Source organism: Heteronotia binoei, chromosome 21, assembly GCF_032191835.1.
Source record: "Heteronotia binoei isolate CCM8104 ecotype False Entrance Well chromosome 21, APGP_CSIRO_Hbin_v1, whole genome shotgun sequence".
Taxonomy (NCBI): Eukaryota; Metazoa; Chordata; class Lepidosauria; order Squamata; family Gekkonidae; genus Heteronotia; species Heteronotia binoei.
In genome coordinates, this window is record NC_083243.1 from 150,290,733 (window position 1) to 150,314,842 (window position 24,110).

General features: G+C 42.0%; 1 protein-coding gene across 3 annotated transcripts in view; it reads right to left on the reverse strand.

Annotated features, from left to right (window-relative positions):
- Positions 1-24,110, reverse strand: part of PLEKHA7 (pleckstrin homology domain containing A7) — a 229,943-nt gene that overhangs the window by 53,425 nt on the left and 152,408 nt on the right. For all 3 annotated transcript variants that reach the window (XM_060262614.1, XM_060262613.1, XM_060262615.1), the window contains exons 11-13: positions 10,082-10,598; positions 8,589-8,675; positions 6,936-6,989 (exon numbers count right to left, since the gene is read on the reverse strand). In XM_060262614.1, the coding sequence (XP_060118597.1) occupies positions 6,936-6,989; positions 8,589-8,675; positions 10,082-10,598 (658 nt within the window). The remainder of the gene's footprint in view (positions 1-6,935; positions 6,990-8,588; positions 8,676-10,081; positions 10,599-24,110) is intronic.

The following is a 24,110-nucleotide window of genomic DNA, read 5'->3' on the forward strand; positions in this document are numbered from 1 at the left end:
TGTTCTCCCAGGTATGGATCTTGTCAGTGCCTCTACTCTTGGGCAAATGGAGAAAATTCCACAAACAGATCAAACGTTTTCTTAAGGCACTGGAGAGAATTATTCTGATTCCTACTTCTTGCTGCAGCCTCCACACTGAATCCTCTGCTGTCACTGAGGTTCCCCCCAACATTTGGAAGGGGCCTGCACTGGGAGACAGGAAGTAGTAAACATTTCTTCTGCAGACTCATTTGGTTTATAGAACAGTTGGATCCATTTAATTAAACCCAATATTTCTCCTCAAATACCTAAAGGTAACTGAAGTTTTATCACTTGCTTTCACTATCATTACATTTATTTCTATTTTTCCATATTGCATAATAATTAGTAGTACATAAAAACAATAACCATATTCATTTAAAGTTATATTGTAGTAGATAATTTCTTTTTCTAAAACATGATTCGCCCCCCCCCCCTTTGGAACAGTTTGTCCTCAGGACAAAAGATATTCTAGAGTATAATTGAGCTGATTTAATTCGGCAACACCAATAATTCCAGTGTTCGGAAATATTGGAAGATACCAATTTTTGGAAGGGTTGGTTCATCCGAACACAAAAAATACCATTTTTTGTGGGGAGGGGGGGGTATACACCCCTGTTCTCTTCTGTGTGTTAACAGCAAAATAATCAGCTTCAAGCCAGGGGTCTGAGGTCCTGGTGGTGTCAACATAGGAAAGACAGGTTGCTTACCTGTAACTGTAGATCTTCGAGTGGTCATCTGTGCATTCACACTCATGGGATATAGTGCCTGCGCCGATCCCCCGAATCAGTACCTAAAAAGCCCGGGATTTTTCGCGCTCGGCACCAGTGGGCATGCGCAGGCGTCCCAGTATGCATGCTCACCGGAGCCAGCACGCGGATCCCACCAGTTCCTTCTTGACCGCTGGAAGCCCCTAACATAGGGAGACCGTCAGCAGTGGGGAAGGAGGGCGGGTAGTGTGAATGCACAGATGACCACTCGAAGATCTACGGTTACAGGTAAGCAACCTGTCTATCTTCTTCATGGTCTCTGTGCTTCACACTCATGGGAGATTAGCAAGCAAGACATACCTGGAGGCGGGAACATGGTCAACCAGAAGAGACAGCTTGCAGCACCACAGCTCCCAGACGAGTCCTCTGCTGAGCATGCACATCCAGAGCGTAGTGCTTCATGAAAACATGCAGAGAGGACCAGGTGGCGGCCTTGCACACATCCGTTAAGGAAACACCCTTCAGGAATGCCACCAACGTCGCCATCGCTCTAGCAGAGTGCCCACGAATGAGCCTAGGAAATGGCTTCTTTGCCAGCAAGTAGCACAGTTTAATAGTCTCAGTGAGCCACTTTGAAAGCCGCTGAGATGAAATTCTGGAACCCAACTAAGGAGCAGCATAAGAAACAAAAAGATGCTGGTCCTGGCGAAAACTCTTAGAACAACTCAAATAAAACAGTAACGCACGCTTAACATCCAAAGCATGCCACCGACGTTCCTCATCCGAGGAAGGCGTGGGATAAAATGTGGGTAACCAAACGTCCAACCTAAGGTGAAACTGGGAAACCACCTTAGGAAGAAAATAAACATTACGAGCCAACGACACTCCAGACTCATGAAAAACTAAATGTGGGTGGTCACAATGCATAGCCATGAGTTCCCCTACACGGCGTGCCGACGTGATAGCCACCAAAAAGGCAGTCTTCCATGACAGAAGTTGAAGAGAACAGGTTGCCATTGGTTTGAAGGGACACCGAGTCAACCTGTCCAATACTAAAGGCAAGTCCCACAACTGTGGAGGTGATCTTGATGGAGGATGCAATCTGAGCAGTCCTTTTAGAAACCTTTTCGAATGAGGATGAGCAAAAACTGAATGCCCCTCAACAGGCTCATGGTACGCTGATATTGCTGATAAATAAACTTTAACAGAAGAAAAGGAAAGTCCAGCATCCACCAAAGATAACAGAAAATCAAAAATCACCAACAGACCCACCCGCTGGGGTGAGACTGTAGGGTTAGCCAAAAACTGAAGAAACTTCCTCCACTTCCTGTTATAGGAAGCATGGGTAGACAACTTTCTACTATTTAGAAAGGCATGTTGGACTCTGCTGGAGAACTCACAGGGTCGATGAACCACACCGATGAACCATGAGGAATGTTGTGATGAAACACGTGTCCATCCTGGGCCAACAGAAGGTCCGGTTCTGCCGGAAACTGATAGAAAACCCCCCTCACTAATTGAAGCAAGATCGGGAACCAGTTCTGCCGAGGCCACCACGGTGTCACTAGAATGCACTGCGGTCTCTCCCTCGCAATTTTGTTGACGACTCTTGTCAGCAGAGGCAGAAACAGATATAGGAACCAATCATTCCACGGGAACATCAAGCCGTCTCCCAATGACTCTGGATCCATGCCCCCCCTGGAACAGAACAGAACAGAACAGAGGACATTTCCGATTCCTGGCTGTGGCAAACACATCCACCTGAGGATACCCCCAGAGTTGAAACACAGGTTGAAGGAAGCACCATTGCATCTCCCACTCATGTGGAGATGCTGCTCCTCTGCTTAATGAGTCCACCTGCAGATTGAGCACCCCTGGAAGGTGCGCAGCCTTTACATAGATGCCATGCTGCAGGCACTCCATCCACAGTTCTATTGCTAGCGCACAGAGCCGTCGAGAGACTGTCCCACCCTGCCTGTTGACATAACAAAGGGCTGTAGTATTGTCCGTCAACAGGGCCACAGCCTTCCCTGTCACCATGGGACGGAAAGACCGAAGGGCGAAATGAATTGCCAACAGTTCCAGATAGTTTATGTGGCAACGAGACAGCTGTGTAGGCCAAGGCCCCCCCCCCACACAGAGAATCTATGTGAGCACCCCAGCCCCACAAAGACGCATCTGTGGTGATCGTAACTGTCATCATAGGTAGATGGAAGGGAGCTCCCTGACAGATGTTGTCTCTGGATTTCCACCATTTCAGGGTCCAGAGGATCGAGGGTGGAATTGTAAACCTCTTCTGAGGTGAGTCCTGTAAAGGCCGAAACTGTCTGAGAAACCGCAGTTGAAGACCTATCATTCTCAATTTTGCAAACAGCAGTATGCTTGTAGTCGCTGCCATCAGGCCCAGCATCCGCTGCAGCTGCTGTGCCGTGCCCCATTTCCGACTTTGGAAAAGATGGATGAGATTGATAATGTCCATCGCTCTCTGCTGAGGCAGAAAAGTGTGATGAAGGCTTGTGTCCAGCAAGGCCCCTATAAACTGAACTGTCTGTGATGGTGTAAGATGAGACTTTGTCATGTTGACCTGCAGACCAGGTGTGAAGAAGATGAAGAGTAGTTGCAATATGGCCACATAGATGTTCTTCCAACTCCGCCATAAGGAGCCAGTCGTCAATATACAGAAAGAAAACTATGCCTTGAAGCCGAAGATGTGCAGCTACAACACTCATCTTGGTGAACACCCATGGTGCAGTGCACAGGCCGAATGGAAGGGCTTTGTACTGAAAATGGTTGGAATCTATTGCAAAACGAAGGAAATGCCTGTATGAAGGATGGATGCTGACATGGAAGTAGGCATCCTTGAGATCCAACGTTGCCACCCAGTCTCCTTGGCTGATGAGGGGAAGGATTGTTTGCAGGGTAGACATCCTGAACTTCTGGTACACGATAAACTTGTTCAGATTTCGAAGGTCCATAATTGGTCTCAATCCCCCATCCCATTTGGGAACCAGGAAATAACGAGAGTAGAACCCCCTCCCCCCCGTTCTGGCCTCTACTGGGACCAGTTCTATGGCTTGTTTCTGCAAGAGGTTGCTCACCTCCACCAGCAGAGGTGGGGAAGGGGGTGTGGTGACAATCACTGACTGAGTCGGAACCTGAACCAAGTCTATCTTATATCCTTCTGCTATGATGGAAAGAGCCCACCTGTCTGTGGAGATGGACTCCCAAGCTGGAAGATATTGACGGAGGTGGATATGTGACGAAGGAGGGGCGGCAATGCGTGCTACAGAAAAGTCAAAGGCCCTGCTTCTGTGGGCGGGCACCCTTAGATTTGCCGGTGGTTTGAGATGCTGAAGCAAATCTGTTTTTGCTATTTCCCCTATAGGGGGACCTACTCTCTGGCTGCGAAGAGCAAGGTCTCCATTGCTGGTCGGGGGTGAATTTCTGATAGGGCCTCTTGGGCCAAGATTTATGCCACTGCTTAGGCTTGCCAGCCCTAGAGGAAGCCGGAACACCCAGGTTTCTTGAGGTCTTTATACTTTTGTCCATCTCTCAAAGGACACTGTCGGCGGTTGAACTAAAAAGACCTTCACCTTCGAAAGGCAGGTCTTCAACATAGGCCCTGGTGTCAGGCTGAAGAGCTGTAGACCTTAGCCAAGAGTGATGACGCAGGGAAACGGCAGAGGTGATGGTTTTAGCCGATACATCCACCATGTGCTTTGCTGCAGCCAGTTGTTGCTTAGCCACAGCAAAGTCCTCCTTTCTTAAACTTCTTAAACGAAGATCACTTCGTTCACTTCGGGAAAGTCCGTTCTTCCACTTCTCCTTCGACTTCTTCGGGAGGGACGATCGGGTCCCCGAATTGTCCTGATGTTTCTTGGCTGGGGTTGCCACTAACCCTTCAGAGGGTCGTTTTGTGGGTTGGCCTCACTCGGTCGGCATATCGGTCTGCACTGGTGACGATGGATCGACTGATGTAACCGTCAGGGCCTCTTTCCCCATCGATACTGATGGGCCCATTGCCATTTTCGGCAGGCGAAGAGCCGATTCTACAAGTGCTGCCGATAGCCTTCCCGCCCAGTTTTTGCGAGTTTGCTTCGAGAAACTTGAGCAATGCAGGCACGAGTTGACTCGGTGTCCCTCGCCCAGACACAATAAGCAGAGGGAGTGACCGTCAGGAGGTGCAATTTTGCTACCACATTTGCGGCAACGTTTAAAAAAACCCCAACGCCTTTCCATAGGTGCCGGAACCCACACAGAACGATTTCTGAGGGAATGGGGGGAAAATAAAGTCCTGAAGGGCAAGTCCAACACCAGTCTTTTTTTTTTAAACAACAATAACTATAACACTTTACTATACTAAGAAAACAACAAACAGGCTATATAACAAGGAGAAAATCCAAAGGATTACCAAATACTGACCGGAGCAATCGAAAGGGGATCCTATCAACGTGGTGGTCAAAAAGGAACTGGTGGGATCCGCGCACTGGCTCTGGTGAGCATGTGTACTGGGATGCCTGCGCATGCCCACTGGTGCCGAGCACGAGAAATCCCAGGCTTTTTAGGTACCGATTCGGAGGATCGGCGCAGGTGCTATATCCCATGAGTGTGAAGCACAGAGATCACAAAGAAGATTAGAGCAGCTTTTTCCTGTGAGTTTTCCAGGCTTGAAACCTGGAAACCGAGAAAGCCATCCAAGAATCTGGATTAGAACGCCCTAACAGTCTCACTTCACTGCCTCTGAATATCTCACCATACAAATGTGACTCCTTGGTATGGAAAATATGCCCAGCCCTGAAACATTCCCCTCCACAAAATTCTGCACCTAAGCTGAGGCATACTGGTCACTGATCAAGCCAGTTAAATTTTTCTCTAGAAAAAACATGGAATGTTAATTACATTTAATCTTGCTCCCCACACACACCTGCCATTGCTGAAAGTGCAACAGAATGGAATGATAATGGGAGGAGGAGAATATTATAAAAATAGGCAATTGGGTTATTTCTGTACTGGAAATGTAAGTTAAAGTTTGAGGGGAAAAACACTAGTCTGATTACTGGTTCCTAAGAACAATCTGTTTTAGCTAATTAAAAACATGTTATCTTCTAATCAGGGCACATTATTATCAATTTCGCAGTCAGTGTTGCTCTGGCCCCAGGCTTCTGCTTTCATTGGATCAAGCAATGGATTCTCCACCAGTTCCTGTGTGGTGCATTTTGACCCGGCTCCCTCCAACTCTCCCTGTGCCTTTCCAATCTCTAAAAAACAAGATTGGGAAAGTGTGGGTAGAACTGGAGGGAGCCACAGGTCAAAATGCACCCACGTGGCAACTGGTGGGGAATCATTGGTTTGATCCAATGAAAGCAGAAGGATGGGAGTGGAGCAACAGCAACTACAGAATTGGTGTGTGTGTGTATATCTCATAGCCGCACGTAGCCTTACCCAACATTTTTTTTCAAAATGCAGCCATGCAGGCTGTAAACTGCACAGTAAATGAGAGAGAAATTTCGTGAAAGCTTTATCCTTCTTCTGCTAAAAACTTCCCTATACATATATATCCATCTGTTTCACCCCAAGGGAAAAGCAGATATTAGATAAACCAGAAGAAAAAGGGTAATGTCTCCCCACAAACATTACATTGGCCTTCCATCACAAATTTCAGCCTCCACGTTGTTGTTTTTTTTGGTTTGTTTTTAATGCTGGGGTAAAATATGTAGAAAGCACAGGAAAAAATGTAAAAATTAAGTGACAACAATACTGTTGTAAGAAACAGGTATTCTGGATTCTGCTTTCAATTTATAGTGTATATGTAATGCATTTCATAGTTAGAATTTTAGTTATGCAAAAAGAAACCAAAATTTACATGTTGGATAAGGCAGCAGTGTAAAACAATGACCGTTTTCGCACATAGCTTACCTCGCAGTCACAATCCTGTTCCCTCCGCAGCGTCTGTCGGATTTCCCACCATCTGCGCCGGAGTTACAGGAAGTGCCGCGGCTTTTGCGTAGCAAACGTAAACTGCGTTTTAGCGGTTTACGTTTGCTATGCAGAAGCCGCGGCACTTCCTGTAACTTCGGCGCAGATGGTGGGAAATCCGACCGGACGCTGTGGAGGGAACAGGATTGTGACTGCGAGGTAAACTGTGTGCGAAAACGGTAAACGTAGACTAAAGCTGTACATCTCTGGAATGATATATTCATGTTTTACCTTTAGATCCAGATATTCCAGGTCTTTCTTCAGCTGGATGTAGGTATCATCAGCCTGCATATGAAAGTACACACAAAAAATGATGGCATACTACATCATGACACTGTAATTAACAGGTAAATGCTACTGGACTCTTTTGCAACAGCATTAAGATGATAAAGTAGTTATTTAGGAGGAACTGAGTTTTCTTAGCATCACATTTATGGCTAAATGAGAAATGAATAAAGTGCAGCAATTCTACCTACTTATTATATTTTTATCCCACCCTTTCTCCCATGAACACAGGGTAGGGTAAATGAGTCTCCTCTTCTATATTTTATCCTCCCAACAATCTGAGTTTGGATTAGGCTGAGAGAATGTATGACTGGCCCAAGCTCAAGAATGAGTTGCCACTAGAACTCTGGTTTCCCAAATCCTAGTACAGCACCCTAACACTATGCCACACTGGCTCACAAATGAAGTGTTTTATCGGTTCAGTTAAACTATTAATTTGCTTGACAATTAGGAAACTATTTTAGAAGTGGCTACCATTTTCAACTCCATGAGCCTGATCTTTCAAACTAATGTTTTTTAACTCCCAAGTTCCTTTCCTAGACTGCAGTACCAGTTGTGCAGCCGAAGTATTTACATTCTACTTCCACCTATCTACTCCATAAGAAGTTTTATGTATCTGTTTATGGTTAGTAAACTTTTATAATCATTACTCTGTGCTGCAAACAATGATGAACTAAAACAACTGACACGGTGCAGAGGAAGTGCAGAGGAGGTAATATAGGTACCCTTCTCAATTTCCTAATGTATTTTAAAGGGGAAAACAGCATGATGTGGTAAAGCAAGCCTCTTCCACAATTAAGACTCTTTCAGCCACAATTAATAAATCTGCAAGCTTGGTTTTGAACAATTTTCTTTAAGAAGGCGACATTCACAAAAATAAACATCAAAGCAAAATAATATCCAAAAAGCAGTTAATCCATATGCAGCAGCACCTTGTAGCTTAAAATGCTTGTAACCTCCAGCACATGCTAGAGCAATAACCACAGATGATCCAAGGACTGAAAAATACTGAAGAATGGGTAAGAAAGCACAGACTCAAGCATGGCACCAGAGAAGCACTTGCGGAGTCACAGAATGTCATATACAGCACAGATGAGCCAACAAGCAGCTGACCTGATAGGTAGAATTAGTTGGCAAATGCTGCAGTAATTGGGCGATTGTGTAATTTCGTATACTAGCCAACTTAGCCTGATGTCTCCTTAATCGAATGAGAAGCAATGTTAGCTCTTCAGGCTGCAGGTATTTGGACACATTGTAAAGAGGAAATTAGCAGTTTTCAGGGAGAGTCACTGTCGCTATATTTTTTACCTACAGTGCCCAGAAAATGTTTGACACAATTAAGCAAATATTTCATAGTATTGTCTGAATGGAATACTGTACTTTAATGTCAGGACATGTAAACATCAAAGCAGGGTCAACTTGTCTTCTGACTACAGCAAACAGTTGAGCTTATAATACCTTCAGTAGAAACTGAAAGTTCAAGTTACTTGATTCTGTAATCAACACATGAAAAATCAATAACAACTACTTTGGATTCAGACATTATTAGAACCTGCTGGTGGTATAGAAGAGAAAGGAAACAGAAATGCTTATACTTACCGATTTCCCATGCAAACTTGGAGCACTTACAGTATGGGTCATATATCCCATCGCAGGCATGGATCGTCTGTCTGTGTGTGCTGATTTCTGTTCGAATTGAAAACAGCATTAAAAGTTACTTCAAATAGGGAGGTTTTTTAATACTCCATGCTCATAGTCCCTAATCATTACACTCATCCAAGGTTTCTGTCAATTTTCATTCTCTCGTTCACATACAAAGATTACACATTCATCCTGTTCTCCCTTCATGGTGCTCAGAGTGGCATACATGGGCCCCTGCCCACTTCTATCTTCTGTGAAGTAGATCACATTGAAAGTCAGTGACCTGACTGAGATCAACCACTGAATGTCATGGCTGAGTATTTCTTAACCCAAATCTCCCCAGCCCTTGGCTCTAATAGGTTTCTAGAAAAGTATCTAGATTTGCCTGCTGCTATGACAACAACAAAGAAACTTCTGGAATCTTGAAATCAATGCTTTGTTTCCCATTGAACTGTAATGGGTTAAAATGTCATATTTAAAATGTTTGTCATATTATTGTTAACTGTTTTGTAACATTATGAGGTGAGATAAGGGAACTAAAACATGAAAAAATAAATGGTCAGGTGGTGTATGAATAAGTTCTCACTCAACTTGTCTGCTTTATGAAGTAGTCATGCAGTTTCCATCCTTCATTCAGCAGGCAGAAAATGCAGCATGTATGTTATTTACTTCCTTATCACCGGCTACAAGGGTAATGGAGCCACACGCCACACTAGGTAACTAGTTCAAGTAAATCTGGCTAAACTGACAACATGCCATGTACCAGACAGCATGTAAATTGGTTTTGGAACTACAGCTGTCATCTAATGATAGAACAATGTTGAAGTAACTAACCACCACATGACCTAATTCCATTGACTTTTATCCAGCCATTCATGCACAGAAAGTACAAGAGTTTTCCTGCATTCCTCTCCTTCCTGAAGTCCCTTTTGATCCCCGGTTGAGAGCTACTGTGATCTAGTTAAGAGTTTTGAACTAGAATCTTTGGATTAATACCCCACTTCTGGCATGAAGTTCACTAGGTGAATTCTGCCAGTCACATACTGTCAATCTCATCTACCTGATAGGGTTGCTGTGAGGATAAAATGGGGAAAGACAGAACCATGTATGCTGCTCTGAGCTTCTTGGAAGAATGAAGTCAGAAAGCGGGGTCATAGGACTTGTGCAGAGGAACTGGTAAACATGTTGATGGGATGATTAATGTTAAGGCGATGAAACTGCTTACTCCTCTCAGACCAGCTGTACTTTTGAAAAAGAAACAATTTCACCCTTTCCCCCCCCTCTTCATTCCAGCCACCCATCCATGCAGCTGTTCCTCTGCACTGGTCCCATGACCCTGGGAATGATATGTCCAGGAAAAAAAAAACAATTTTGTTCACAGTTGGCTGGATAGAGGCTATTAAAATAAGATGATTAGTAAATCAGGAAATATAACAGTACAATTCACTCACCTTTATTGTATGATTTCGAATCTTCTTTGGTGATCCCACAAAAGAAATGTCTAACATTTGTCTCTCATCAGATGGCTTGACAGTAACCCTTTCTGCAGGAGTGTGTGGCCTCCGGGGTAGAAAGGTTTTAGGGGGTCCTGGTGGAGGTATATCAGAAGGAGATGGAGGAACAGAAACGGAACGTGGAATATCTAGCGAACTTCTTCCTTTACCATGGTCTGTAAAGTCTGGAGAAACTACATAAATAGGGGCAGTTGGACTGCCATGTTTAAACTGCTGCCTCTGCTGCCACTCATATAGTTGCCATACAGTACCATCTTTATTAGCCCTTCTCTCATCATGGGACATCTTCAGATGGCTAACTCGGTCTTGGGCATACTTGTAATCACTTGGCAAATTGCGATTTGGGGGAGGCGAATTTCCTGAAGGTTGCCTGGCATTCTTTGGCAAGGTGTGATAATTTTCAGGAAATGAGACAGAATGACTAGGAACTTGGCAAATCTGATCAGATGCAAGACTGTGAAATTAAAAACAAATGTTTATTAGAAAGTAAATTAATGTATTATTATTATTATTATTAATAAACTCAGCCATTCAGAAAATAAAACAATTGTAGCATCTTACTACTCTCAATAATGCTTAAGACAGTGACTAGCTTTATTCCCCATAGAACTGAAGATAATTTGAGAGAGAGATCTCCTTTCCTGACAGGTACATTCATCTTAGCTTCAGTTCTGGTGAAAGTTTTATATAGTTTCAAAAACCTTAGAAACCTTTTTATCATGGAATATAGTCATACCAAAGCAATGTGTATGTGTGTATGCTTGTGTGGCCCATAGAAATCTATCGTTTGCTTAATTAATTTCATATAGTTGCCATATGTTACCAATCTGTATTTATTAGTTGGAGGTGGAGTGCTTCAAAGTTCTGTTTTGTCACTCAGTCTTCAATATTTGTATGAGGCTGCTAAATGAAATTGTCTGGAATTTTGGGGCAGTGTGTCATCAAAAACCAAATTACACCAACCTTTTGTATTTATTTATTCGCCTTCTAGCCTGCCCTACCTCGCAAGCAGGCTCAGGCAGGTTACAATATATAGCTGACATAATACAGCCAATCAAAGCATAATGAATAGTTTAAAATCAATATCACAATATATATTAATACACTACTATCGATGGTTCCCTATATGTATGCAGGTAAATGTAACTAAAGCTGGTGGAGGACAGGCAGATGAAATCAAGGGAAGATGGGACAATGCAACAGAACAGGGGAAAGCCAATATAATTTGGATTCCTGCCACCTCAACCACAGGCCTGGTGGAACATCTCCATTTTACAGGCCCTGCAGAACTACAATAGGTCCCACAGGGCCTGGATCTCACTCTGGAGACTGTTCCGCCAGGGTAGGAATGGGCACAGAACGTGAAAATAGTGGTTCATTTCATTTTGTGATACATTGGATTACCTGATTTGGTGGGGAGGTTTTTTGTTTTCCCAAACAATTCGTAATTCATTGGTTCATTCAATTCAGGAAGGTGCGGAATGGCCCCCCAGAGGGCTAAAAAGTGCAGGAAAGCCACAACATGCCTGGCACGATGATATCATCTGGAGGTGACATTATTGTGCCAGGCACATTATTTATTTCTGTCAGTTTATAGTCCGCCCTTTCCCATAATGGGCTCAGCGTGGATTCCAACATAGTAAAACAATTAAAAACCAACAGTAAACCAACATGTTCTATCACTTGGGGAAAAGCTCTGTTATAACCACAGAGTTTTTTCTGAAATGACAGAGTGTCCTTCCCCGGCGATCACTTCTGGGTGACGTCATCACGCCAGGCACGTCACAATGCAAAAAGAGGATCCTCTGCAGATAATGACACAAACTGCCTCAAAAACAAGCCATTTCATTTTCATTTCATGCACAGCACCATTTGCTGAATCGATTCGTAAGGCACTATGAATCAGCCACTTTTAGCACAAATTGCAGTTTGTGCTTCAATTCACGTCCATCGTCAAACAATGCCGGGACCAGGGAGGTTAACAATCAGGAAATGACAGAAAAGATACTCTCCGTGTTACAAAACAATATCAAAATATAATTACAATACTTTCCATTCACAACATAATATTACAATGTAAATTTCAGTAACAAATTCAGTGACAAATACCATCCAAAGCAAACAACTTCACTACTGTCCATAAGATGATATCAGGTCCTTTCCGAGCAATACAGTCCAACGATGCAAAACCGGTCCGTTCTCGTTTCGGATCCTTATGATTCTTCCTCTGGGACCGTCTTATTAATTTTGAATGCAGTAGTCTGATGGTCCCTTATTTCTTTACTATACACTGTTTTCCAGGCTTTCTCTAATTTATTTCATTACTAGAACACTTCTGTTCTTCCTCCATCTTTCAGCATTTCATTGCAATAGCGTTCTAGTAATGAAATAAATTAGAGAAAGCTTGGAAAACAGTGTAAAGAAATAAGGCACCATCCGACTACTGCATTCAAAATTAATAAGACGGTCCCAGAGGAAGGATCATAAAGATCCGAAACGAGAACGGACTGGTTTTGCATCGTCGGACTGTATTGTTTGGAAAGAACCTGATATCATCTTATGGACAGTAGTGAAGTGTGCTTTGGATGATATTTGTCATTGAATTTGTTACTGAAATTTACATTGTAATACTATGTTGGGAATGGAAAGTATTGTAATTATATTTTGATATTGTTTTGTAACACGGAGAGTATCTTTTCTGTCATTTCTCATTTCATGTCCATGCCTAGGGCCAGGGCCGAAAAAATTCTGGCTCTGGTTGAGGCTAGGCAGACATCCTTCAGGCTAGGATCACCAGTAGGTGTTGGTCTACAGTGCAATGCTTTTTGGGGCATACTAGGGGGACATACTAGATGAAATGGACCTGAAAGTATGTTGGTCCCAAATCACATAGGGCTTTAAAGGTTAAAACCAACACCTTGAACCTGACTCAGTATTCAACTGGAACACAGCGCAGCTGGTGGTGCACTGGTTGTGTATGTGCTGTCAGTGGTGTTCCTGTGAGAACACAAGCTGCTGCATTCTGGACCAGCTGAAGCTTCCAGATCAGTCTCCAGAGTAGCCCAGTGTAAAGCTAATTACAATAGTCCAACCTGAAGGTGACCATAGTATGGATCACTGTGGCTAGGTCATGGGAGGGAACCAGCTGCCTGACCTGGCAACATTCATGACTTGGGCCACCATTGATAACAAGGTTCCAAAATCATGCCCAGTCTTCACTTAAGAGCTGGGAGTTGTATCCCTATTCCCATCCCCTTTGACCCAGGACCCCCATCTTTGCTGGCTCTGCTTTAACCACCCAGCCATAGACTCCAAACCCTTAACCAAAATAACTGGTTGTCCATCAATAGATACAACTGGGTGTCAGCAGCATACTGATGACTACCCAGTCCAAATCTTTGGACCAGATGGACGAGGGGACACATATAGATGATGAATAACATGGGGGGAAGGATTGGATCTTTGTGGGACACCACATACCAAAGAGTACCATGGTGAAACTCTCCCCAAGTGCCACCCTCTGTCCCTGACTGTGGAGAAATGAGACAAACCACAGCAAGGCCACTGCAATCCCACATCGGCAAGACAGTGTATCAAATGCCACTGTCAAGTCAAGTAATAACAGAAGTGCCAATCCGCCTTGATCCAGGTGCCTCTGGAGATCACCTGTGAGGATGACCAGATATCTTTCCTTCTCAATTGTGAACTAATGCTTTGAGGCCATGATCAAGTGGCTAAGACAGACACATGAAACTCAATCTAGACAAGATAGAGGAAGCGTTGGCTAAAGGAGACTGATGCTTTGGAGGAATAGGATCCACTTATTTTGTATGAAGTGGAGCTGGCATTTGTGGAGGATGTTAAGAGCATGGGAGTGCTTCTGGGCACAGCCTTGATGTTTGAAAAGCAAGTTGGTGAACATATGAACATATGAAGCTGCCTTATACTGAATCAGACCTTTGGTCCATCGAGGTCAGTATTGTCTTCTCAGACTGGCAGCGGCTCTCCAGGGTCTCAAGCTGAGGTTTTTCACACCTATTTGCCTGGACCCTTTTTTGGAGATGCCAGGGATTGAACCTGGGACCTTCTGTTTCCCAAGCAAAAGCTCTACCACTGAGCCACCGTCCCTCCCCAATGGGGAGGTCAAGAATGTGTGATGGTCAAGAATGCTTTCTCCCACTACATTTGGTTAATCTTTTTAAAATGCCCATCATTAAAGAAAAATGGCACCCTTTTAAGTCCACTGACATTAAAGGGAACTCTACTTAGAATAGTGCTGTTAGACTCAGCTGACCTGACCACACTGATTCAAGTTTTTGTAACCTCATGGTTGCCTATTGTAATGTGCTCTACAAGGGGCTGCTCTTGAAGACACCCCAGAAACCACTATTAGTCCAGAATGTGACAGCCTGATTGTTGTCATGGGCTAACTGATGGGAATGCATTTTTTCCTAGTCTAAAACAGTCGTCCCCGCCCCCCGCCCGGTTCAATTCAAGGGGTTAATTATAACCCTTAAAGTCCTTCATGTCCTAGGACCCAAAACATAACAGCCAAGCTGGATCAGACCAAAGGTCCGTAAAATCCAGTATTCTGTTCACACAGTGGCAAACCAGCAGCCACCAAAAAGCCCACAAGGAGAATAACTGCAACAGTACGCCTTTGCCCATGCTCTACTGATATAACAGATATCTGAAGGACTCCCTAAATAATCCTATGCACCAATTATTTTCCTCTAGTTGTCACTTTGTAGGTGCATTCTTGCTTAAGACTGCCTGATCAGCATCTCCCCATATGAGCCCCGTAAGACTTTACGATTGGCAAATCAACATCTCTTGGTGGCCCCTGGACCCAGGGATGTCTGACTTGCCTCCATTAGGGCCAGGGCTTTTTTGACCCTGTCCCCTGCCTGGTGGAATGAGCTTCCATTAGCGATCAGGGCCCTTGGGACCTGCTGCAGTTCTGCAGGTCCTGTAAAATGGAGATCTTCTGCCAGGCTTTTAGTTGAGGCTCTGGCTGTCTCCTTCTACGAGACATCCCCACAGCGATCTTACGGAACTGACTGACCAACTGGTCATAACTGTTGAGGCACTGACTTACTGTCTGAGTATTTTAGATGTTTTTAAACTGTAAATGTTATTGTCGTTTTAATGTGAAAATTGTGATGAAACCCACCCCTGAGCCTGCTTGCAGGAAGGGCAAGATATAAATACAATAAAATAAATAAAACTAATCAACTATGACTGTCTCCTAAGGTTTCCTGAGGAGGTGCCACCTTTAGAACATTTCAGGAAGGGCCATATGATTTTTTTAATTGCTTGGGTTTTTAATGTGTTTAAGCGGCAGGTTTTTTCAGGGGGGAGTGTTACTGTGTTTTATTGTATTATTTAACTTGAAATTGTAAGCCAACTTAAATCTCAGAGAAAGGCAGGGTATAAATATTTTTCATTCACTGATAAAGAAAAACGTTTGGAACGGTTACCTGCTAAAGCACATTTTTGTCTGGCCACTATGTTGGCCACTAGGTGGCAGAATCACTCAACAATTGTGATTCCTTTATCAAGAAGTTCTATATGTCAACTTGTAAGAGGGGGAAATGGAAGGTTTTGCACACAAATCTTCAGTATAAATAAACATACATTTATGGAGTGATAAACCCCTTTTTTCCCTATAAAACCAGAACATCCTCAATAATGCAATCAGGTGGCCTGACCTGGATAGCCCAGGCAAGCCCGATCTTGTAAGTTAAGCAGACTCAACTTTGGCAAGTACTTGGATGGCAGACCTCCCAGGAATATCAGAACTGGAAGGGCAGGGCTAGGTTTCATTCAGCCACCTCTCTAAATATCCTTCATCTCCCTAGTAGGGGTCAGTCACCAGAGGCCACCATGACTTCCAGGTGCACACATTCACCCACAAAAAAACCCACCCCAAAATAAAATAGTGCTATCGGGTAATTATAAACAATGGTCTGAAGTTGCCTACATGTCCCCTGCTCCCAGATGGGAAAACATACTTCAGACTGCATTTGGGCCTCCCCTGATGAACTTGTGTGCAAGCATCCTCAACTTCTGCCCCAAAGTCAAGCCCTGAGTGCATCCATGGATGTCATTGTCCTTAAGGAGTATTTAATAAAAAATTATCAAACAGAAGCAAGATGATTCACTTAAGATTAGATCCCAAGTGAAAGCTTGTCATTTTTACCACCTGGCTTCATGATAAGACAAAGAAGCATGGCTGAGGACTAATGTAACTCAGGCCTGATCAGCCAGTTTAACAGTAAATCATGTCACTTCCGCGATCTCATCTTTTGCACAATTAAGCAGGTATTGATTTAATGCCTCTAGTGACTCTTCTGGGCTTTCAGCCAAGCTAACTCCCAAAGAAATGTTCTCATTTTTCATGTAAAAGGAAACAAGCATGAATTCACAGTCCTCGGGTTCTGCACTAGTATTAAAATCTCTTCTAATGGCTTTGAATCAAGTTGATAGAGAGAAAAGAAAACTGGCTGCCATCTCCTGACCTCTATCATTACGAATCTGAGAAAACCAACTCTCCATGGAAGAGCAAGAAGCTGGTAAAAGGCCATCTTCTCCCTGACAGCTGCATAACATTTTGGATACATTCAGACTGGCGCTTAAGGCAGTCTGCACCTTCCAGTTTCCAAGTCAGTAAAGCAATGAGTCCCAATTCATTGTGAATAATTCCCTGGTTGCTATAATAAATTGGCTAAGAGTGAACAAACTGAAAAACTAAACCCTACCAAGACATAGGGAAAGTTGATTGGGAAGGTGGAGATCTTGAAGGACACTGTGCTGCCCACTTCTGATGGAGTTCAGCTGATCTTTTCTGATACAATTAAGAGCCTTAGGGAGGGTTATACATTTAGACTTCAGTGTTACTACTGGAGAAGCAAGTTAACACACCTGCAAAAAAAGGCTTTCTTCCAACTCAGCCTAGTCTAAAATATGACCCCTTATTTTGATACAGCTGATCTAGCCACCTAGATCCACGCCATAGCACTGTACATTTGTCTCCCCTCAAAATCAATCTGGAAGGTCAGTTAGAGCAGAATGCCATGCTTAGCTATTATCCTGAGCTAGATGGGGCACATATATTACTCCCATTCTGCAGACGCTTCCTGAAGGCTGATCATCAGTTACCAGGTTCAATTTAAGAAATCAGTTATCACATATAAAAAGCCTTGAACCCATGCTCCACCATGGCAGTTTCACTTATTGGAGCAAGGTCTTCTGCAGATGCCATCCTGCAAATGGGCAAAATGAACTGCCCATACACATGCATTCTCTGTTGTGGCCCCACCTTATGGAATGGCCTGCCTGAGAAGGTCAGGAAGGCTCACACACTCCTGTCTTTCGGGAAACAATGCAAAAATGAGTTATTTAAGAGAGCTTTTCTACGCAGGCAACAGTTTCACTGTACTAAATAATTCACAAAGTTACTTGGGTAAACGATTAGGGACTGCGGTCTCTATTACTGTGCATAGCTCGCTGAAACTAGGATCCTACTATGTAAACTTGGCATTGTTTAATGAGTCTCATGCATTTCTTCAGTTCTGTTTTTAGAATTCTGGTTGGTTTCTACAACCCTAATCATATTGCATTGTTTATTGAAGGTACCATCCTGTCAATTGTATTGACTCACTTTGTAATTTGCCTTGAGTTGAAGTGAGAAAAGCAGACTATACATAAGGTAAATCATAAATAAATAAAACGTCTGATGGCAAATAAAGCAGCTCTATTTTCATAAGGCTTTTCTCCATCATTCCATTATGTTTTATGGAGACCTCCACCCTATTTTTTATAAAGAATACTATCTCACAGTGGGGATGTTTAACTGTGAATAATTATGCAAATATAATTTTAATTTGCATGTTTGCTATTATAACACCCTTTAAAAATCTGCAGTACTAAAGTCACAACCATTTCTCACAGCTGACATGTAATTCTCAAGTCACATACATCCCAGTTTTGGATCAATGCTTCAATTCCTTAACCAAGAACATACAGAATAGCCCAGTATCAGATGATTAACTAAGCTATTCATTTTCAAAATAAGAAGTTTTCAGTTACATTTGCATATAACGTTTTATAAGAGGTTATACACATTTCCAACAGTACCATTACAACAGAAGAGTAGGAGCCACACCATGGCACAAAAGAAATCCCCTAAGTATTTTCTTGTTTTTAAATCCATTTTATCTACTTAGTAAATAAAACAGGATTTCTAAAAATGTTTTAAAATACCCAATCTTTTAGCAGCAATATTAGGAATATTGCTTCTAAATAAATATTTCAAGAACAGTTTCTTTTTCACTCTAGTGATGCAGAAGAGGTACTGAGCCACTGCCTGACTGCTGTAGTCAAATGGTTGAAATCAAACAAACTGAAACTAAACCCTTCATATGTGATGTGGGTAACACTTCATAGCTGTATGAGAAAGTATCCTTTATCTTGGTATATTGAGGTTCAAACTCCACGTTACACATACCACTTATCGTCATGGTCAGACACAGCTTGGCAGTTTGCTAGTTCCCTATGGGAGTGAATTTGGAAATGCCACAAGGGGCCCCATTCACTGTGGAATGCGAATGAGGCCCTTTGTGCCTTCCCTTCTCCATGCCATTTTCTGGACCCAAAGCAGGAATAGTGATGCATTATTTGCCACACAGCAACCCCTCCACCCCACAACAGCAAGTAACAATGCCCAAAGTCAGTCTGGGTCAGGAAAATGGTGCAGGGGGAAAGCAGGAGCTTCTCCTCTCCCTGTGCCATAGCTCCAATCTAAATAAAGCCCCCACAGCTCTTGCAAATGGCATCCTACTGCAAGTCCCCATGGTTATTGTATGGTATATGGAACATGTATTGCCTTGACTGAAAATCAGTACATGCTATCTGTCTGGGATGGTTGTCCTCTTCCACCAAGCATGCAGCTTCAGGAAGAATACACATGGGAAAGTAAGGGAGTAAGGGGACACCTGTGTAGCCAATCACAACAACCATATTGGCCCTGCGATCAATGTAGTGACATACATCACTGTTCAGATATTCACAAATATGGACATGAAGAAGCAGAAGATTTATACCCTGCCCTTCACCTGGAATTTCAGAGTGGCTTACAATCTCCTTCCCTTCCTCTCCTTGTTAGGTAGGTGGGCTGAGAGAGCTCTTTCGAGAACAGCTGTTAGAGAACAGCTCTGAAAAAACCATGACTGACTGAAGGTCACCCAGTAGCTACATGTGGAGGAGTGGGGAATCAAACCTGGTTCTCCAGATTAGAGTCCACCACCATTAACTACTACACCAAATTGGGTCTCTGTTCTGGTTCTGTGTGGTATTAGTGAAGCGCTACGGAGAAAAAAAATTCCAACTATGGAATAGTGACCATCATATATATAAAAGGATATCCTTACTGAAGAGCAGGAATGTGTGGACAGTTCTCACAATGGAGCAAAGTAAGCAGTGAGGTTCCACAAGGACTGGCACTGGGGCCAATGCTATTTAATTTGTTCATAAATGATCTGGAATTGTGACCAATGAATGATCAAGTCTGAAGGTGACATAAAATTATTCAGGTTGGTGAAAACCAAGGTCAACTATGAAGAGGTCCAGGTGGATCTCCGCAAATTGTTTGATTGGGCAACCATATGGCAAATGAAGTTCAATGTAGGTAAGTGTAATGATCCTAGGCCTAGTGAGGTCTACAGGCTCCAGGGAAGGCTGTATTAAAGTAGCTACAGGGCCTACAATTCCCTGGATCACTTCTGTCCCTCTGACTGAGTAGGCAGCAGTTTTAGAGGGAAAACTTGCCCCAGTGGAGACCAGAGGACCTGTATGGAAGGAAATAAGAGGCCCAGCTGGAGAGGGAAGATTGTTCTTTCTGAAGAGGCTGCAATCAGGAGAGTTCTGTCTGGAAAAGGGCTGGACTGGAGAAAGGCCACAGTCATGAGATCCAAAGAGTGGTGAGTCAGTTGGAATTAGAGGAAGGGAATAGTCGTATCAGGTCTTTTTATTTTGCTTTGTACCACCTTTACTGTTTCCATGTTCACTATTGCACTAAAAGTTACAACCCACTTGTTTGTTCTTGAACATTTATAATAAAATTGTTATACTGCCTGGGTCTGCACACCTCTTTAGTCACAGATAAAAAGTGCTTGCTGAGAAGGAAGACAGGGATACCATCTGACAGCAATGAAGATCCTGTGAATTTAGGGGGAGGTATTTGTGAGTTTCCTGCACTGTGCAGGGGGTTGGACTATATGACCCTGGAGGTCCCTTCCAACTCTATGATTCTAGGGATTGGATGGCCGCAGTCAGTAGAAGGCCCTCTCTGGTTCCCTGCTTTTAACAGTAAGTTTTCTGGTCCTTGATCTTTCTTTGTGTATAACAACTTTTATTATTCTGAAACATACTGTTACAGTAATATTCATCTATTAATAAAAACTTCATACCAATACATCACATTTTCCACCTCCCTCCCCTCCTTTTCGTGACCTCCCCCAGTACATTTTAAAAATTTCAAAACAAACTAAAAGGTAATTTTCAAATTAAGAATCTTCTTTCTTAAGAAAGAAGAAAGAAATTTTTTTAAAAAAGCTATAATATACCTATGGCAGAATAACTATACCTTTCAACTATAATCCTTATCAAACTAAGTTGAAAAAAAAATCTAAATTAATAGTTTCATTATTTAACTGTAGTTCATTTGTTATCCCTCTAACTTCAACTATTATCAAAAATCACCAAATGTCCTTTAACTTTCCATTGTTTTTCAACGTATTTTTGAAATTTACCCCACTCAGTTTTAAATTTTTCTAAGTCAAGTTCTTTTAAGATTCTTGTAAGCTTGTCCATTTCACTCCAGTGCATAACTTTAATAATCCAGTCCCACTTTTCTGGTGTTTTATCTTGCTTCCACATCTGCGCATATAATGTCCTTGCAGCTGAAAGCATGTACCAAAGTATCGTTCTATCTTGTTTCGGAAATTTTTCCATTTGTAATCCGGTTTGGCTTTCATGGAAGATTGACGTGCTTCTCATAGAGGAGCAGACCAGTGCCTCTGTTCTGGGCAGAGAAGGTGACCTAAACACCTGCTGCCTACATCTTCTAGGCAAGGAGATGTCCAAGACATGCTCTGGAAATTCTGAGGGGATTTATTTTGGCTGACAAGCAATCCCTGTGGGGTTCCTTTTTGGCTTTGAAGAGTCCCCGAAGAAGAATTGCATAACAACGTCTACAGAGGGTATCTGGAGTCGTTCATTCGACTTAAATTCAACATGAGCCAAAGCTTCTTTGGGACTAATTAATATCTGATTGGGAAGAGAACCGTGCTTGAAAGGATCGTAACTTTTAAAGGTAAAGATTTTTATCTATCACTCTGGGACTAAAATAAGATTTATTTGGAGAAAAAACAAAGGTCTGGATATATCTATATTACATTAAAGCAAAGAAGAAGAAGAAGGAGGGGGTAAATTTGGGACTAAGAAACTAAGAGAACAAGGTTAAAATAGAAGAAAAACAAAAGTTGTTTTGCATATTTGCGGTCAGACAACCCCTTCAGAAACTAAACAGAACTGCAGATCAACAGGACGTCACAGGAAGTGGCATCATAGAACTATCGCGAGACTTCTTAACCATAGAAAACGAGGTGGCAAGAAAGGAAAGAAGTGGCCATTAAGAGAAGGGAAAATTCTTGGTCTCCTGGCCTTCTCTAGGACTACAATCATAGAGAAACATCGGCGGCCATTGAAAGAAGGCCAAAATTTTAAAAAAATTTAAAAATACAATGGGACATTAAAATTTAGCACAGCCGGCAAATATTTCAATTAGAGGATTGGATTTATTGGATCATATGTTTGGAACTAAGTTTGGAGCATTCTAGAAGTAAAATTAAAAAAGGGGGGGCAGAAAAGCCTCAGATGCCATTTTGAAGGAAATTAAATTAATATCTTGACTCTGGGGCTTCTGGGAACGGCGATTTTGGGCTCATCTGAAAAGGCATGTCCCAATCTATAAGACTGTACCATTGAAAAGTGAATTGGTGAGGTCAACCTTAAAGCCTATATTTACAATGGGAAGGCAGTGATGTCCACCCACAAGCCAGGAGCAAAGCAGATTGTGATGAGAGCTAAGACGTTGGAAGAAGTAAAGAGATTCAAAACACAAGAGCAAATGGATGCCATGGAGGCAAGACTGGTTAAAGTGATAAAAGAATCTATACCTGAATGTAAGAAGGAATTAAAAAATGATATAGAAGTTCTCTGTAAAGACTTCCAAGCAGTGTAAAAAAAAATGCAGGAAGTGGAAGAAAAAGTAAAAGACCATGATGTTAAAATTAATACAGTGGATTCCACAATTTTAAAAATGCAGGAGAAAGCAGTACTACAAGATTGCAAGTTAATGGAAAATCAGATATGTTTGAGAGGTGTGCCTGAGTCTGATGAGACTGATTTAATAAAAATCATTGCTGTATTCTTGGGAGATGACCCTGATGAAACCAGTTTTTTTAATGACTACATTTACAGGGTCAACTCAGACTATGCAAGGAGAAATAAACTACCAAGGGATGTGATAGTGAGATTTGTAACAAGAGACTTGGTGGGTAGGATCTTAAGCAAACAGTTTGAGCACAAACTGGAGGTGGATGGTAGTAGTGTAAGAATTATGAAAGAATTGCCAAGGAAAGTTATAAACGACAGAAGATTGTATAAAAAACTGACTGACAAGCTGAGAGAAAGTGAAATAAGATACAGATGGATACTTCCAGAGGGCCTGGGTTTTGAATACAAAGGGAAGAGATTTATCATCACAACCACTCAAGACATGACCAAGTTTTTGGAGCAGCATAAAGAATTTGGGAGTACAGACTAAAAACAGAAAACCATGATGGATTACAAATTAATATCTTGGAATGTAAATAGACTTAATTCACCACAAAAAAGAAGACTCTTTTTTTAAGGATATTAAGCAACATTTAGATCAAGTGACATATGAGCAAATTATGCTAGTGGGAGATTTTAATGGAACGGTTAAAATATTTTGGCAAGATCGGGTAAAAAAAAATGAAGGAAAACTGCCAAAGTCATTTTTTGAACTAGTTAAACAAGAGAGCCTGGTGGATATATGGAGAGAATTTAACCCTAAAGTACGGGACTACACTTTCTTTTCAGCAAGACATAATTCTTTCTCAAGGATTGATGTGTTATGGATTACAAAAAAAATTGGGATTTACAACAAAAAAATAGAGATTCTTCCTAAAGTAGGTGCTGACCATAATCCATTAATGTGGTTTACAAAACCCATAAAAAAGACTTTGAGGTGGCGGATAAATGAAGACTTGCTGCAGAATAAGGTGGTAGTAGAATCTCTGGAAAAGGAGACCAAATACTTTTTTCAAATAAATGAAAATGAGGACATTCAATTGCAAACGTTGTGGGATGCGTATAAAGCGGTAATGAGGGGCATCCTAATTACAATGAACTATAAAGATAAAAAAGCCAAGGATAAACAAATGAGAGACTTGCAGAATGAGATCGGAAAGAAAGAAAAGGAGCTCAAAAAGAGGCCTGGGAAAAAGAAAATTATAAGGGAGATTACAATATTACAAAGTCAATTGAGACATTTGTTAAAGAAAGAAGTGGAATGGAATTTAAAAAGACTTCAACCAAAATCTTTTGAAGGAGCAAATAAACTTGGAAAATATCTAGCCTGGCAAATGAAAAGAAAAAGGGAAAATAAAATTATTAATACAATCATTTTGGGAGATAAGGAAATTGTTGACCAGGAAGGAATTAAAAGAGAATTTTATAAATATTATGCCAAGTTGTTTAAAAGTCAAATGGTGGATAAGGAAAAAATTGATGCATATTTACAGAAAATTAATGTAAATCCCTTAACTGAAAATATGGAAAAGGTATTAAATGAACCAATTGGAAAGGAAGAAATAGA